Raw genomic sequence first — 17,912 nt, 5'->3', positions numbered from 1 at the left:
ATGTATGTGTGTGTGTGTGAGAGAATGAGCATATACGTGTGTGTGCATGAAAGAGGAGAAAGTCTGTGCACATACTGCCCGGACCTGCCCCTTCGCCTCTGCTGACGAAAATCTAGAAAGTTCCCAGGTATGGGCATATTGGGTGGGGTGAGGGGGGCAGAGTTGTGAGCTGAAAGTGGGGGTGAAGCTTCTTCGAGAAAGAGGAGACGGTGATGTGCTAGAAAGGGCTTTCTTCTCTAGGGGGTAGGCTTGCTTCCTCTTTTAAGATCACAGCCCTGGGAAGGGGGAGGCGGGCATGTGCATTGCCGTATCTGATAGCATGCTTAATTTTATGACTGCAACAAAGCGCGTTACCAGTGCAAAACAGGATTTACTAAATTGCATTTTAGTGCAGATTAGTAAATAAGCCTCTGAGTTAGGTGCTTAGTACTGAAAATCAGTGCCAAGCACCTAACATTTTTCCCTGCCCTGACTCCCCCTCCAGAGCTGCCCACTTTGTAGACTCCTAAATCACATGATGGGTCAAAAGTATTGCAGTGGCATGGCACTGAGTCCGGAGCCTTACTGGACACTCTAGGTCCCACTGGACCAACAAGCCTAAATAGGTAAGGGCCGGAAGGGATCAGGGGAAGGTGGGCCAGAGTGGGGGAAGGTCAAGCTCTGTGGAAGGGTTGCAAACTGGGGTAGGAAGAGGGGCCTGCACCTGGGTTCCTGAAAATGTAAAAAAAAAATATTTTTTACACTTGGGTCACCTCAGGGGGAGGCGGGGGTTGGACTGGAAGGGGGGGGGGTCTCTTGAGATTCTCCAAGGTTTGTTACACTTGAGTGGGGGGCAATATTTGGGATGATCAGACTCTTTAAATGAGCAATGGAAACTGCATTGGCATTATGGAGCTCTCACTGAAAGTCGTCTACAACTCTTATAGCTAACTTTAGATCAAATAATGTGGTTTACAGATTTTGAGGCCTGCCAGATTATTTGATTTATGTGTTTTTTTAGGTGCTAATTAGCTCATTACCATTCCTGCGAGGTGTTGGGTTTTTTTGGTTTTTTATGGGGGGGGGGGGGAATTGTGATAATTCACAGTATTTGAAATACCACATGTTATTGCTGTGCTAAGGCATTTACCATGTGGTAAATACCTAATACAGTTTCATAAATCACTCCCTTAGATTATTAACCCTCTGGGGACAGGGGAGATGCCTGTGGTATTGGAATATAATCTGCTATGAAGTAGCAGACCATTCACGGAAAAACAAAATAGTAAATTAAAAGAATTTAAAAAAAAGACATCTGTTGCCTGCAGGCCCTGTCCTAGTGACCTAGATTGGCCACTGTTGCAGACAGGATGCTGGGCTCAGTGAATCATTGGTCTGACCCAACATGGCACTTTTCATATTCTTATGTAAGATGGAGAGGCTTTCAGGGAAAATGCTTGAACATGTTCCGTCAGTTGTAATTTGCTCTTGAATTTCCAACAGGTGCAACACAAAATTCTTATTGCGTACCAGCCACTATTCTGTATAATCTTCTGAGTAAAATATCTCCTAAAATAAAATTCTTTCATCTCTGTGCAATTTTCCTAATTCTAGCACTATTCCTCCCTGACTGAGTGACAAGGAAGACAAGTGAAGATATTTTGCTTTCAACCACAGTAACATAAATCCGAGTGAGATTAGCAACCGGAGCCAGAGCGTGCAAGTCATGATAAGAGATGTCATGGGTGTCCTCTGGAACAGAGATTCTCTTGTGAACAGCAGAACTTGCATTGCCCTGACAGGACGTTCTCAGTTCAGTGACTTAGCAAAGTGTACCCTGAGCTGCACACCGAGAAACGACTGACTGCTTGGGTAGCTGTGCATGAAATAACTTTGTTTGGATATGGGACAGGCGGTTGTCGGTTTGTCAGCATGTGTGCATGCGCCCGTGCATGGCTATGAGAAACAGATGGGGCTCTTTTGTTTCCCCAGCAAGGTTTTGTTCTGGGCTTGTGTCTCCAGTAAAACTTTTCTGAAAATAGAGCCAAAGATGGCAGCAATGTAGAGATCGGAAAATTCTTCCATTGCCTAGAGAGGACAGCGATTGTTCAGTTGCTGTTTGCCCTCTGTCATAATCCAATAGGAATAGGAGCCCAAGAAGAAAATGCTGTGACCAAGAAAGAGAGGATGATGTGTAAGGGAATCTAGAATGCAGCTTCCTACTTAAAATAGTAAAATGTTTTTGATGTTTGGAATATATATTGGCAAAAGTGATCTCTTCTAATTGAATGAAGCACTGTGTTTTGTTAGAATTTCTGAAAATAAATAAACATTAAAAGGGTTTGAATTAGTGCAAATTTGTAATTTATGACCAGTAATGCCAAAAATGTTAGAAAATAGAGCTCGGAATGCCATTGGTAAGGGTAAAATATAGGATGAATTGGTGGCATCGGCTAACCCTAAACTCCTGGTCTAAGACTTCTCCTAAAAACAAGTCCAGGGTGCTAAACCACTAAATCATGCCTCCTCCATTGATTCCTCCTGTCCTCTGTGCCTGGAATTGTACCAAAGGCTTGGTGGTCAAGGACCGAGGTAGTCCATTTTAACAGATTTTTCTTTGTCTATCTGTTGAAAGTTCTCAAGTTCATGAACAAGTTTTAGCATTTGAATGCCAAATAAATTTGAAAAGATTGTCAGGTTCGTATTCAGCCGCCGCACTTTGTTCTAAAGTTATCCGGCTACCTTATCCGGATAATGCTTAAAATGTCAGGTATATCGGGGCGCTCAGACTGGCTAAGTTTAAGCATGGATCTCTGTGTATTTTTAGAGTTTTGTTAAATCAGTTTAATAACTTTCAGGCACATTTATGATTCAGTGTACTGTCGCCAGGAGAAGGTACCTTATGTATCACCCATTTTACATGCCTTATTGAAGAGGAATTATCCTCTACGGTGCAGCGTGCTGTTATTAGATGCACTGATAAATACAGAACCAAGGAGCCAGCATCATTACCAAATCCATTAACTTTTTTTATTATTATTAAAACTACTGCAGTGTATTTCTTAGGTATCACCACCTAAGACCTAGATCTAGAATATAAAACCAAAGTATCCCAACAAAGTAGAGAAATCATGCAATTACCAGGAGCAGACCTCTGCTGACTTCCGAGAGCTCTGAAATGGATGGGGGTTTTCTGGCATATGCATACAGTTTTCCTTGGGTATTATCCTGTCTTCTAGTATTTTTACCATCAGCTAATCAACCAGCTCTTATCATTCATCCCTTCTGCATTTGGCCTTAAATTGCTTAGTTGCCAATTATGTGCTGCATGCCATTATTTCTTGAGCATGTTATATTCAGCTGCCAATCCTCAGCATCCAAAAAGTCCCTTCCCTCCAGGGTTTGCTGGAGTTTCTTCCAGGCCATAGAGCATTCCCAGCCCTGGGCTAGCTGTGTTTTCAACACCTTGCAAGTGATAGGAGCTTTCATTTAGACTTATCTGGGAGGGTTTCCCCATTTTAAGCTTCCCCCCTCTCCCTCCTAGTCCAGAGACTGCAGCAGTGGACCTTAGCTTCAGGCCACAGACCCTACAGAGCCCTCCTAAACCCAATTCAGGTGCTCTCTGGATCTGGCCACTAGGTTTTGCCATTCTGCAATGACTAGGATTGCCACTCCATTCCCAGCAGCAGCAAGTGCTTCCTTTACAGCACGAGGAGCAGAAGCCAGGCTTCAAAACTGAACTCTGATCTTCTTCATGGCAGTGCCTGTGCTGCTACTGAGCCATTGAACTGGCCCGACATCCACATTTCTAGTTTCAAAATTAAAAACAAAAATCGCCAAAATTGTATTCCTGGCCACAAAAGAATGCCATCTTCCATTTTTAAAACTCAGAATCATAGCTTTCCAATGATCTGAGACATTCATTTATAAGATAAATAGTTCCAGAGATAGCTTTGCTTAGAAACTGGAATAGCCTCCCAGTGGAGGTGAAAATAATATTGGAAGGTAGGGAATCAAATGAAGTCTGTTATATTAAAACAGAAAGGGAACATAGACAGGCTGAATGGACCTGACAGGTTTTACTGTCATTGTATTTTATGTTCCTGTGTTTCTCAGAGATCCAGGAGGTAAAGGAATGGAAGAATTAATTTGTTTTCCCCGCATACATAGTGCCCTGTGGTAATGGAGATTGTTCTTCTTGACCTCCAGAACCGGCATTCTACTTTGGTGACACTGAATATCAGGTGGATGAAAGTGCTGGGCACGTGGAGGTCCGTGTTTGGAGGACTGGAACCGACCTCTCAAAGAGCGCCACGGTGACTGTTCGCTCCAGGAAGACTGAGCCTTTGTCTGCCGAAGGTGAGACGTGCACATTTGTATTTAACTCTATGTGGGAAGGAAAAATATGATAAACTTGTATGCAGGCTTACCTCTATGAAATATGATAAAAATGGAAAGGATGCTTGAACAGTTAACCCTGTCTCCAAAAGTGCTTTAGTAACTTGTTAGAAGGGTCAATCAGTACATTTTTTAATTAGCATAAATCCACAATTTCATACAGCAAATGTGCAACTAATTAATTAGAAATTATGCTTAGTCAAAGACAACATCAGCCAAAACACTTTCCTATCTGTATTTCCTGAATCAGTTGGCTATGGGAAATTTCAATAAGAAAATCAGCTTTTTTGCATAAATGTCACCATTTATGGGACCTTGAGAGAAATGAATAAAATTTTCAGGCTTACCAAGTCCAGCAGGTTACAGTGGCATGCACTTTCCTGACAGCCCAGCAGATAACCAGGCAGGTGTGTGCTATAGGGGTAATAACACCTCCCAGATCAACCTTAGAAATTGTATCCTAAACAAAACACGATCCTCAAAAACAGATACATTTGCCCACAGCAACCTCCCATTCCATGGGCACATCCCAGATTCAGTCACCAGCTCTCCCACATGCAAAGCCCCCAAAAAGGCGAATGAAAAAGCAACCTGAAACAACACCACTTCGTAATCTGACCAAAAGACCTCCAACAGATGCTGCGAAATAACCAGCAATTCCTCGAAACGAATCGGTCTACACTTATCCTTCACTACTACCCCCCCCCTTAACATACACTTGACTGCAAAACTACTCATAGGATTACCTCAACCCAAAATCTTTTAAAAAATGAAAAATGCGCCAGCTGCACCCTCACCATCGCCAACGAATACCCCACCTCTTTTGCCCACAAAATATACTATAACATTGCAGATTCAGAAATGCCCCCCACACCACCCACCAGTATGCAAAAAACAGGACACCACCTCTGCCCCACCATTTCTTGATGCAACTGAAGGCCAAATCATGTCTCATGCTCCTTCAGGCCAAATTTCCAAAGATATTCTGGGACATCTCCTCCAATAGCATCTGCTTGTGGGACCAGTCTCCCAAAGACATCCCACTTAAAATGAGAAAGAGCATCCGCTATTGAGTTGTCTATCCCAGAAACATCCCTAGCAGTAGCCAAAACATTCCAACTCAAACATAACACCAATTCCAACTCAAACATAACACCATTCCAACTCAAACATAACACCAACACCGATACCCTGTGACATTTCACCGAATGATTATTTATAACTTCCATCACCCCACGATTGTCACACCAAAACACAACCTTTCTGTCACAAAGCCAAGGCCACCACAATAAGAAATAACTCCAAGAAAGTTATATTCCTTGTAACACAGTTCTCCATCCACGACTGAAGCAAACTACCAGCACACCATTTCCCCCACCAATACAACTCAAAACCGTATGCCCCTGCCACATCTGAATACAATTCCAAATTGTACAACTCCTCCTGCATAATGCACATCCCATTAAGGGATTCCAGTCTTACCCAAAACCCCAACTCCTCCCTAACCCCTCCTAGAAACCCGAATGAAGTGATGCTGCCTCAGGACGCCTGCAGTAGAAGCACACAGCCACCTTATAAATGCCTGTCCCATTGAGATCTCCCTGCATGCAAAATTCAAAGACCCAATTAAAGACTGCATCAACTTCAACATCACTAACCGTACCAACTCCCGCAATCTCTGCACCTTTTCAACCAGTAACCTTGATACAATAGCTTCCGAGTCCTGTTCAATCCCCAAAAAGGTAAGTCTTCTCCAGACCCTCCGTTTTCTCCTTAGCAATTGGAATCCCAAAAGCACCAGCCACCTCCAAAAACCCACCTAGCAAATCAGCACACACTGCCGACTGCATTAGACCCACAAACAAAAAATCATCCAAGTAATGCAATATGGACTAGATACCCATGGACTGCACGGTTACCCACTGCACAAATGTCTCAAACAATGCATAAGACACTGCACACCCCATGAGTAAACAATGATCCACAAAATACCTACCCTGAAAAGTAAAACCCAACAACGTTTTTGTATTGTTGGGGGAAATGGTGTGCTGGTAGTTTGCCTCAGTCGTGGATGGAGAGCTGTGTTACAAGGAATATAACTTTCTTGGAGTTATTTCTTATTGAACGGAACTGAACGGAAAACAACTTGGATAAATTGGCATCAAACGCAAAGCTGACTCTATGTATGCCTTTACCATGAGAGCCCTGCTACCCGCACTTCTTACCAATGATACTGCATCATCAAATGACATGTAGTGCACTGAACACCTTGCCTTAGGAATAAAATCATTAACAGAATTCCCAAACGGAAAAGATAAATTCATAATTACCCTAAATTTGCCTGTCTCCTTCTTTGGAACCACTGCCAATGGAGACAAATGCATATTTTTAAACATCCCCACTACACGTCCCAAACTCAATTCACCCTCCAACTTATCACATACCACCTTCGCCAAATGACTCACAGACCTTGCATTCTTCACTAAACCCCCTTTTCCTGGCTCCTTATAAGGAATCCAAAATCCCACCCCCAATCCCGTCCTCAACATATCCGCTGTTAACCAATTTGGATAATGCACCAACCACTCCAGCATTGCTGCCAAACAAACTGGCATTGGGACCACCTCTAACAACAGCCCCCATCAAACCGCTTGACACATTTAGTTGCTGAGGGTGCTTCCCCCATACTGAGCACACATGCCTGAACTTACAATGGAGAAAGAGGCAAGACGTTTTGTTAAAACGCCAACAGACATCCGAACCACCCACATGAAACTTAATCCCACCCCCTCCCTTTTCTCCGGTTGATGACTCACAAAAGGAACCAGAGTGCCCTAATCCCCCACCTCCTTTGCCTCACCCACCATGCCCTTTATTTTTCATTTGCGTTAGCCACAAACTAATACCCTGAGAACCCCAATGTCATAAAATGATTCTTTCCATCTTATCCTGAAACAACTCATCATAATTTAACCAAGCCCCCCCCTCATAATCCTTAAATGTCCCCAAAATACTATTAGCATAAACCAATAAAGCCCCATATTCAGACGAATCAAAGTGCCCTACCACACTGGCCAAATGCAGAATACATCGGATCCAATTAACAATATTCCTAGGAACCTTCCTAGACCTCTCACTCCCCTTTATTCTTCTTTTCCCCTTTCTTCTTTCCCTTCTTAATCCCTACCTATCTTCCAAAAGCTTAAATATATCAATATAATGGCACTTCCAAATTTTCTTCCTAAGTCTTCTCGGAATACCCTCCCACAACTCTGAAAAAGCCCCTGCCGTACACTCCACTTCATGACCTGGGCCCCCTTCATCAATTACCCTACTTCTCGGCCTGGACTCACACTCTGAAGATGAAGAAGAAGAAGAAGAACTATCCTCTTTAGACCTCTTCCTGTTCTCCTTCTGTCTCTGATCCCCTCCAACATCCCCGTTACCCAACTCACCCTCCAGAGGCCTGTCCACACTCTGTCCAGATCCTCCTGCTGATGTTGCCATCTCCGGATGCTCATCCTGGTCAACTGCCTCCTGATGCAGCTCCACTCTTCCATCCGCAGACTGCTGTCACCACGCCTCCCGCCGAGATGTCCCTGGACCATCATCAGGCACCGCCGCATCTGCAGCCAAAGATCCAGCGCAGGCACCCTCCATCCTTCCCCCAACACTCCCACCCACCTCTGACCTCTCACCCACGGCCTGACGCTGGCTAAGATCACCAACCCCAGTCTGCCCAACCCATGGACCCACACAACTCATGCTACCCCAAGACAAAACACCCGGTCCCTCCAACCAACCCCCGACACCCCCACCCCTGCATCCCCACTGCGCTGACTGCCCCCAATCCAAAAACTCCATATGGGACCCTCTGCCACCCTGTCCCCGGCCCTCCAAAACATCCACCTCCCATCCCCATGGAAAAATCTAAATCTGACAAACTCAGGCCCCCCCCCCCCCCACTAGAATCCAGAAATTCCCAAACCCAAGAAACAGAGAATTGCCCATCTGAAGCCCCTCCTCCAACCACCCCAGAACCACCTCCTGGGTCAAAAGTAGGCCCAAACTGCCTGCCAGAAACAACCCCCCCTATTAGGAACCACAGATGGTCTAGACACCTGGTCTTTTCCCTTACTAGCCCCAGGCCCTCCTTTGGAAATGCCTTTTACCCCCCCAGCTGCACCTGATGAAACCCACTCCCCAGGTTTAACAGCCATAGCTCCACTCCTAGAGCCCCCACCCCCACACACACACACAATGCGGGGCCTTCCAACCAACCGCACCAGTGGCAGAGCAGCCCTACCCGGACAAGAATCACAGAAGACCACCGGAACAAATCTACCTCGCTCCCTCATAGGCCCCGGAGCCTCCCGATTGCAGACATCAGAAAAAGTCTGGGAACAAGGCTCCTCCAAAAACCCTTCTGGAGAGGAGCCCCCACTACCCACCGATGAATCCCCATCATTCACCGTTACCGACACACATTCAGTGGTGCCAGCCTCCTGACCTGCCAGCAACCTCGCTCTCAAAGAGCACAAAAGAGGAAGAGAAACCGGGAGAAAATCCACCAAACAGGGGCCGAGAGCAAAAACACCCCCACTGCACCGACCGTCGGTAGACCTCACAAGGAGCTCCCTCAACGATCATAGGTAAAGCAAAAAAGGCGCCAAGCACAGGTGCACCTCCCTACCTCCCTACCTCCCAGCAGCCCTTGCTCTGAAGCCACCAATCCTGACTCCCTGCCTTCTTCCATAAAGATTTTTTCTGTGGGCACAGAATGGGGAAAATTCCTCCTTTCTGAATAAAGCCCATAACCTGTGGATGTTTTTTTCCTCAGGTGGCCTGGATAATAAAGCTCCTACAGTATTTAGGAAGAGGAATGTAATTGGATTGCATGGTTAAGTTGATTATTGTATAAAACTGCATACGTGCTCAGAGTCCCAGCAGGAGGTCATGCTCCATTAATAATGAGAACTCCATTTAAATTTTCAGGGAAAGCAGAGGATGGATATGTCTTGGAGCCCTGTCAGCTCTGTGTTGTGTGAAATAAATAGCAATACACTAACAGGGAGTGGTAAAAAGTGACAGGCTGTCCCTTCCATAAAATGTCAGCTTTATACCCAACTGTTTAATAGCATTGTTGTTTTTAAGATGGATTTTTTCAGGTTATGATAACTGTAAACCTGGTGCTGTATGTGAGACTCTTTGACCACTTAAGGCACATCTGAAGAAGCAATCTATCTCAATGGTGGTCATTCAGAATATCCACAATGAATGTGCATGAAATAGATTTGCAAACATGGGAGACAGTGTAAGCTAATATGTCTTATACACACTTATTGTGGGTACCCTAAGAACTGGACTAGCCGGGTAGACCTAGAAGACCAGTTTGAGAATTTCTGAGCTCTTATACAGCCTCTGGATAATTCTTAAATTTGTTTAGTAAAGAACTTATCCTGCAAAAAATCCATGACCAGCACAACTACTGAAAACCCGATTTTGCGTTAGAGCTGCCATCCTTTGACATTAGGATTAGGAGTAAAAGTAACCCCTGTCGATGAGTGCTTTGTGCAGTTAATATTTTACCTTAGATTGTTTTCATAATCAAAAGTGCATTTTTCATGCCCAGTTGGGTCCTGTCATTCAGATGTTTTAGGAAGTGAAGAAATACTGCACTAATAACAGAACAGGATTTCCAGGCTGGCACACATCCCCACCTTTATTGCTGAATCTGTGACTTTATCTTCTGCAGTACAGCAAATAAAAGTTTTCTGCAGCATGATTGTTCTTTTAAGTAGTTTTCTTCTCAATATAAAGCTCTTCCAAAAGAAGCCAGTATTAAATAAGATGATCTTTTTAGAGAATGGAATTTGTACAAAAAAATAAATTAAGAACCTCACAACTTCAAACATTCCAATCCATCCTTTATTTTCAACTCTCTTAGATGTGAGCTACCCCAGCTTTTATCATCTGACAGGAGCATAAGAAAACTGAGTAGCTCATGTGAACCTTGCATTTTGTGCTGCATTTCACATGTCACACATTCAGAGCAGTGGCTAAGAGTGACTGTCATGCATACTTTTTTCTCTCTTGGTATGTACCTGTTCAGCTGGTGTCGATTATGTGGGCATCAGCAGAAACTTGGATTTTGCTCCCGGAGTTAACATGCAGACCTTCCAGGTGACCATCCTTGATGACCTGGGGCAGCCTTTCTTGGAGGGACCGGAGACATTCGAACTGGTCCTTCGTATGCCGATGAGAGCAACGATTGGGGAGCCCAGCAAATCTACCATCACTATCAACGACACTACTTCTGACTGTAAGTGAGGAACCTGAGTTTCTTAACTGCAGCACACCAGAAAAGATATGGGATTGGAATTGCTATCTGTCACCTGTCAGGATCATTCATGTTTGTTACAATATTTTAACTTAAACTAGGAGGTGATCTAAGAATTTCATGTTAAATCACTAGCACTGAAGTTAAAATCACCTAGTTTTTTGTTTTTGCTCAGGTTTGTATTTTATTCCTGAGGAGAAATTTAGAAGTTAATGTTCAAAGTGTTTGTACATGCAACTTTTCGAGCTATGCACGCAAACACCGAGTTGTGAAATTTTACCCCATTCTGACAGCAATAATTTTGTGCATACAATTTTTTGGGCACACAAAAATTATCCAGATGAAAAGGAGCGTTGATGGAGGCATTCCGGGGACAGGACTAAACTTTAGCTGGTGAGCACAATTATTAAGCACTCTTCAGCTAAAGATACATGCACAACTCTGATCGGAAAAATAGCAGTCCTAACTTTACCCAGATAGAGTTACGTGTATAATTTTATCCTGTTATGTTCAGCAGGAAACTTGTGTATGAAAGTCCCATTGAATACCCATGAAAGGTTATGTGCGCAATTTTCGCCAGAGCAAATTTGCTGCTTTTTGGCCATTTAGATGGATAACTCACGAGTGTTATCCCTACTTTAAGGCTTATGCTGAATTGTGCAGAGGTCACACTTAGTCCCAGGACTAATCCCCGGGGCATGGATTCTCCAAATGAGGGGAAGGCTGAACCTCCATGCCGCACAGCATACAAAGGACTACTTTTCTTTCTCCCCTAACCCAGGGCTTAGGCTAGGGCTCACGCACTAACTGGTGACACTAGCTATAGTATAGGGTTGATAAAAATTGTGTGGGTGATCTCAAGCAAGTTTCTTGACTTTTTAACTATTTATTTATATGTACATCACCTTGGTTCTTTTATGGGAAGAAATGCATTTTTCATCAAATACAATTAACTAACATGTATACATGGCTTTCAAAAGTATTCGACCCCCTAAAAAAAGTCAGCAGATTTGTGTAGATTACAAATGACACATAGATTGTTCCAGACAGTGAGGTAGATTTTAAAAGTTTTGCTTGCGCAAAAACAGCCACCTAGGCGCATATGCGGACCGTGCGCGAGCAACGCGAATTTAAGAAGCTGCGAAGTATGCGCATACATACCCATGGGGACAGAAAAGGGGCGGGGATGGGCGGGGCATGGGCATTCCAGGGTGGGGTTAAGACTTATGTGCATAACTCTGAATTTTATAAATGCTGACCATGGCTAAAGTCCGCGTGTTATAGGCTTAACTTTATTGCTGGCCCTCATGAGGAGCAAATCTGGAGATCTCCAGTTTTAGAGCTTTCAGCACAATGTGAAGGTATGGGGTCAAGTGGGGGGCTTACAGGATGAAGAACCTGAGGGGTCTTGAAGACCTCAATATCAACTGGACAAATTGATGAACTAATTTGAAAAACTGGATTTTCCCTCATGCGAGCATGTTTTAAAACCCTCCTGCATACATGCGTACAAGCCGCTAAGGCTCTAGCGGAAGTACTTGCGGGATATTAACTTGAGCAGCCTCTTAAGATTATGCGCACACATACACACAGCAGGGGGATTTTAAATGATAAGCATTATATAAAATTGCGGCGTGTCTCCACTCGCACGCTGATACGCTTGATTATGGGTACACGTGCGTTCCTTTTAAAATTAGCAGGAGTATGTTTATTGCAAACTAGTATGTTCTTAAAGTCACAATTCATTATTTCTCTGCATTTTTTGTAAAATAAAATTAAAAACTAAAAAATACTGATTGCATAAGTATTCAACCCCTTTAGACTAGTACTTGGTAGAACCAGGTTTTGCTGCAATAACAGCTTTAAGTCTATTGGGGTTATTTTCTACCAACTTTGTACACTGTTTGGGAGTGAATTTTTCCCATTCTTCCTAATGAATTTGCTCCATCTTGTTTAGGTTGGTTGGATGATGCTTATGGACTGTAATTTTCAAATAGTGCCACAGATTCTCGGTGGGATTGAGATCTGGATTTTGACTTGGCCATTGTAGAACATTCACCTTTTTGTTGTTCAGCCACACCTGGATTGATTTGGTCTTGTGCTTGAGATCATTGTCCTGCTGAAAAATGAACATTCTTCCAAGTTTTAGTTTTTTAGCAGGCCTGAAGGAGGTTGTCTTACAGTATCTCCCTGCTAGGGCACAATATTCAAAGGTAAGAACATAAGAAGTTGCCTTACTGGGTCAGACCAAGCGTCCATCAGGCCCAGCATCCTGTTTCCAATCCATGTTACAAGTATCCGGCAAGCACCCAAACATTAAATAGATCCCACGCTACTAATGCCAGTAATAGCAGTGGCTATTCTCGATTAATAGCAGTTTATGGACTTCTCCTCCAAGAACTTATCCAAAACTTTTTTAAAGCAAGCTACATTAACTGCCCTAAAGACATCCTCCGGCAATGAATTCCAGAGCTTAATTGTGCGTTGAGTAAAAGCAAATTTTCTTTCATTTGTTTTAAATGTGTTACTTGCAACTTCATGGAGTGATCCCTAGTTCTTCTATTGTCTAAAAGAGTAAATAATTGATTCACATTTACCTTTTCTAGTCCTCTCATGATTTTAAACATCTCCATCATATCCCATGTTGCGATCCCGGGTCGTGCCCCGGAATCTCCACTCACCTCCGGCCTGCCGAACCCGAGACGCGGCTGCCCAGGCCTGAGACGCGGCCTACTGCGGCGTCCCCCTGCGAGGGAGACGCTGCCAGCAATCCGCTGCTGGCCCCCTCCCCTAGGCGCACGCAGGGGCTCTCTATTTATAGGGGCCAGCGCGGGAAAACAGAGGACGCCTCCCTGCTGACATCAGACGCTGCTGGGTTATTTAAACCCGGCAGCCACAGCTAGCCAGTGCCTTGCAACGAGGTTGACTCTTCGGAGTAGCTAGTTGTGCTTCCTGCGTCCTGGTTCCTGCTTGTTCCTGACATCTGATTCCTGGCTCCTGACCTTGCGTCGTTCTTCGACTCCGGCTCCTGCTTCCATCCCTGGTTTTGGCATCTGATATCTGACGTCTGGCTCCCGACCTTGGCTTGTTCCTGGACTTCGGTTTCATCTCTTCCCACTGCCGCAGGTACTTGTCATCACCGCCCGGAGGGTTCTCCTAAGCCCCAGCGGCTCGGGTCCTCATGGGCTTCTCCTGGGGGGCAACGGGCTTCCAAAGGTGAAGTCTCTTCTGACCTCTGGGCGTTTTCTCATCGTTGGATTACCTCGGCAGGCTGCTCTTCTGATCCTTGGTCGTATAGGATCCACCTAAGACCAAGAGGCCCGGGTCCCTACAGGTTCCTCCTGGGAGGACCTCGGGCTTCCAGTGGTGAAGCCGTCTTCGAAGTCTCTTCTCAGCGCCGCCTTCCGGCTGCGACGCCCACTGTGGGTATCCACAGCACAACACCTGCAGTCTCAGCCGGCCCAAGGGTCCATGAACATAACATCCCACCTCAGCCGTCTCTTCTCCAAGCTGAACAGTCCTAACCTCTTTAGTCTTTCCTCATAGGGAAGCTGTTCCATCCCCTTTATCATTTTGGTCGCCCTTCTCTGTACCTTCTCCATTGCAACTATATCTTTATTGAGACGCGGTGACCAGAATTGTACGCAGTATTCAAGGTGCGGTCTTGCCATGGAGTGATACAGAGGCATTATGACATTTTCCATTTTATTCACCATTCCCTTCCTAATAATTCCTAATATTATGTTTGCTTTTTTGATTGCTGCCACACACTGAGCCGACAATTTCAATGTATTATCCACTATGATGCCGAGACCTTTTTCCTGGACTGTAACTCCTAATGTGGAACCTAACATCGTGTAACTAGAGCATAAGTTATTTTTCCCTATATGCATCACCTTGCACCTGTCCACAGTAAATTTCATCTGCCATTTGGATGCCCAGTCTTTCAGTCTCCCAAGGTCCTCCTGCAATTAATTTATCACATTCTGCATGTGATTTAACTACTCTGAATAATTTTGTGTCATTTGCAAATTTGATAACCTCACTTGTGCTATCCCTTTCCAGATCATTTATAAATATACTGAAAAGCACTGGTCCAAGTACAGATCCATGAGGCACTCCACTGTTTACCTTTTTCCACTGAGAAAACTGCCACCTTCCATCTCTGCTCCTGCATGCCAGTCTCTCCTTTGTTGTGCGCACACGCCATAACCACAGATTTAAAGGTCCCTTGGCGGGAAATGCTGTGGCACCTCCCAATCATGTAATTTCCAACCAGCCCTATAAAAAAGGCTTTTCAGCCAGTTCTTCATTGCCTTTGCAAAGGGCTGCTAGTGCTTTCAAGGTCCTCCATGTTTCCTGTTTCTTTTTCCTGGGTGCCTGGTTCCTGTGGTCTCTTCGCCTTGTTTGAATCCAAGTCCTGGCCTTGTTCCCGGTTCCAAGCCTTTGTCCTGTCTAGAGTCTTCAGAGATTTCGTTGCTGGTTCAAGTCTTTGGAAGTCCTTCTGAGTTCCTAAGCCCTGGGGTTGTATAGGGCACACAGCAGTACCGGACTCTCTCAGAGTCTTAATCATGTTTCAAGTCCTGAGTCTTCGTCATGTCCAAATTTTCAGCATCTTGTCCACGCCTACAGATTAATCTTCAGAGTCCTAAGCCTCTGCCTGTCCTTATGCTCAAACTGCTTCCAAGCAGCAGTCCGAAAGGGCTTTTGAGTGGCCAGAGAGCTACCCCAGAGACCAGCATGAATTGCTGGTTCTCAGTTCCTGGAGCATGTTGGACATCCAAGTGTTCCTGTCCCAAGATAAGTGTTCCTTTTCCAAATCAAGTATTCCTGTTTCCAAGTCAAGGCTCTGCCTGTTTCCAATCCAATAGTGTTCCTGTTTCAGTTGGCCCGTGCCTGGAAGCTTTCACCCAACAGCGGCATAGACCATGGCCAGCTTCGGGGTTGTGCAGGTCACATCACAGCAAAGGGGCTCATAGTCTCGAGTGTTCATCCATGCTTATAACAGATTGCGAAGGCCATGAGCTTGGTGAACATATCTCCGTGATGGGCCTTTCAATGCTTTGACTCTTGTTCCTTCCTGAGTTGTTTTTTTTTTTTTTTTTTGCCTACGATCCACAGGAGGTGCCTGAATCCAGATTTTTTGTTCAGTTCTTCAGCCTGAGTTCTAGCCTTCAGTGTGTCCAAACTATGTCTTTGTCCAAGTCTGCAGCCATGTCTTCGTCCAGCTTGTTCTGGTTATTTGCTTAAGCACAGTAATCAGGTATCTCTGCATCCTGTGTTTGGACCCTTGGGTCCCCCTGTTGGTACTGATGTACCATCATGCTCTCCTAGCCGAAGAGAAGAGGCTGGAGGGAGGGTGCTTTGAGGAGGTGATACTGTTGTGATGCCGCTTACGGTAGGGCCCCACGAGTGGTCTCACTCACCCACTAATCCTCCTGATGCTGCCGAGTTGGTGGCTGCCACATCTTGCTCTTGTAGCCTGGAGTGATGCCAACTGTGTCAGTGGCCACTCCATCAGCAAGGATACCCTTCAGCTTCCATGTGACCTGGAGCACCACTGATCTCCCGGACACCACTTTAGAATTCGCGATGGGGAGTGCCATTTGAAAGTGGCACAAGAGGGAAATTATGTGTGCCCGAGTCTGAGACCAACATGGAAACTATGATTGACCCAGAATCCTCTGCTGCCTTGACCTTCTTGCAGTTATGGCCATGTGAACCTTAAATGCCCTATTGACCCTAATTTGGAGAAATTCCAGGAGACATCTGGACAGCAGCCGAATCTGTCTAAAACGTGTGATGGAGGGTCATAGGGTCCCAAAAAACCAAAGAAAAGGGTCAGAATCTCAGCTAGGATTTCAACTACAAAGGCACCAGCCTAAGCCATGCAGATGGAAAAGTCCATTAACGGCTATTAATCAAGTTTACTAAGGGGCGGATTTTCAGAGCCCTGCTCGCCTAAATCTGCCCAAAACCGGGTGGATTTAGGCGAGCAGGGCCCTGCGCGCCGGTGAGCCTATTTTACATAGGCCTACCGGGACTCACGTAAGTCCCGGGGTTCTCCGAGGGGGGCGTGTCGGGGGCGGGCCCGGTTGTCGCGGCGTTTCGGGGGCGTGTCGGCAGCGTTTGGGGGCGGGTACGGGGGCGTGGCTACGGCCCGGGGCGGTCCGGGGGCGTGGCCGCGCCCTCCGTACCCGCCCCCAGGTCGCGGCCTGGCGCGCAGGAGGCCCGCTGGCGCGTGGGGATTTACTTCTCCCTCCGGGAGGCGTAAATCCCCGGAGAAAGGTAAGGGGGGGGGTGTAGACAGGGCCGGGCGGGGGGGTTAGATAGAGGAAGGGAGGGGAAGATGAGGGGAGGGCGTTAGAGGATTCCCTCCAAGGCCACTCCGATTTCGGAGCGGCCTTGGAGGGAACGGGGGTAGGCAGCGCGGCTCGGCGCGCGCCGGCTATACAGAATTCATAGCCTTGCGCGCGCCGATCCAGGATTTTAGTGGATATGCGCGGCTCCGCGTGTATCTACTAAAATCCAGCGTACTTTTGCTGGCGCCTGATGCGCCAGCAAAAGTACGCCTATTCGCGTTTTTTGAAAATCTACCCCTTAGAGAGTAGCCACTGCTATTAATTGCATCAGTAGCATGGGATCTTAGTGTTTGGGTAATTGCCAGGTTCTTGTGGCCTGGTTTGGCCTCTGTTGGAAACAGGATGCTGGGCGTGATGGTCCCTTTGTTTGATCCAGCATGGCAATTTATGTTCTTATGATCTCCCTGAGGGTGAAAAAATGACAGGACAACATACTAATGGAAGATTAATGTGACCACCAGGCAATTAGGCCCCAATTTGGGAAGGGGATCAAGGTAACATCGGTTTAATTTATCTTCTTTTTGACATGAGAAACTTGTGTACGTGATACTCCTTTAGGTTCATGCAATTTTACTTACTTGAGATTTCCTGTTTCATCTATAAAAAGAAAATCTCACTGATGCACAAAGAGTGACAGGTGCTAGTGCTTTGCATAAGCAGAGGTCTTGCCATCTATATCTCCCAAGGATATGCAATAAAAAATTGATATGTTTCTACAAAATTTGGTATGGTATCCTTGTGTCCATGGAGAAGCGCCTTAAGCCTGTTTGGCATTTAACAGGATCCACTGTCCTGGTCACTGCAGCCTGGGGGCCACCTCCTTCCATCTGTGC

The 17,912-nt window shown here is 45.6% G+C and overlaps 1 protein-coding gene across 3 annotated transcripts in view; it reads left to right on the top strand.

Annotated features, from left to right (window-relative positions):
• Window positions 1–17,912, top strand: part of FREM3 (FRAS1 related extracellular matrix 3) — a 345,523-nt gene that overhangs the window by 200,601 nt on the left and 127,010 nt on the right. For all 3 annotated transcript variants that reach the window (XM_029599602.1, XM_029599686.1, XM_029599769.1), the window contains exons 7-8: window positions 4,189–4,338; window positions 10,490–10,699. In XM_029599602.1, coding sequence (XP_029455462.1) covers window positions 4,189–4,338; window positions 10,490–10,699 — 360 coding nt within the window. The remainder of the gene's footprint in view (window positions 1–4,188; window positions 4,339–10,489; window positions 10,700–17,912) is intronic.

Source organism: Rhinatrema bivittatum, chromosome 1 (genome assembly GCF_901001135.1).
Source record: "Rhinatrema bivittatum chromosome 1, aRhiBiv1.1, whole genome shotgun sequence".
Taxonomy (NCBI): domain Eukaryota; kingdom Metazoa; phylum Chordata; class Amphibia; order Gymnophiona; family Rhinatrematidae; genus Rhinatrema; species Rhinatrema bivittatum.
The sequence above is the reverse complement of the archived record's forward strand: the minus strand, read 5'-3'. Positions and strand labels throughout refer to the sequence as shown.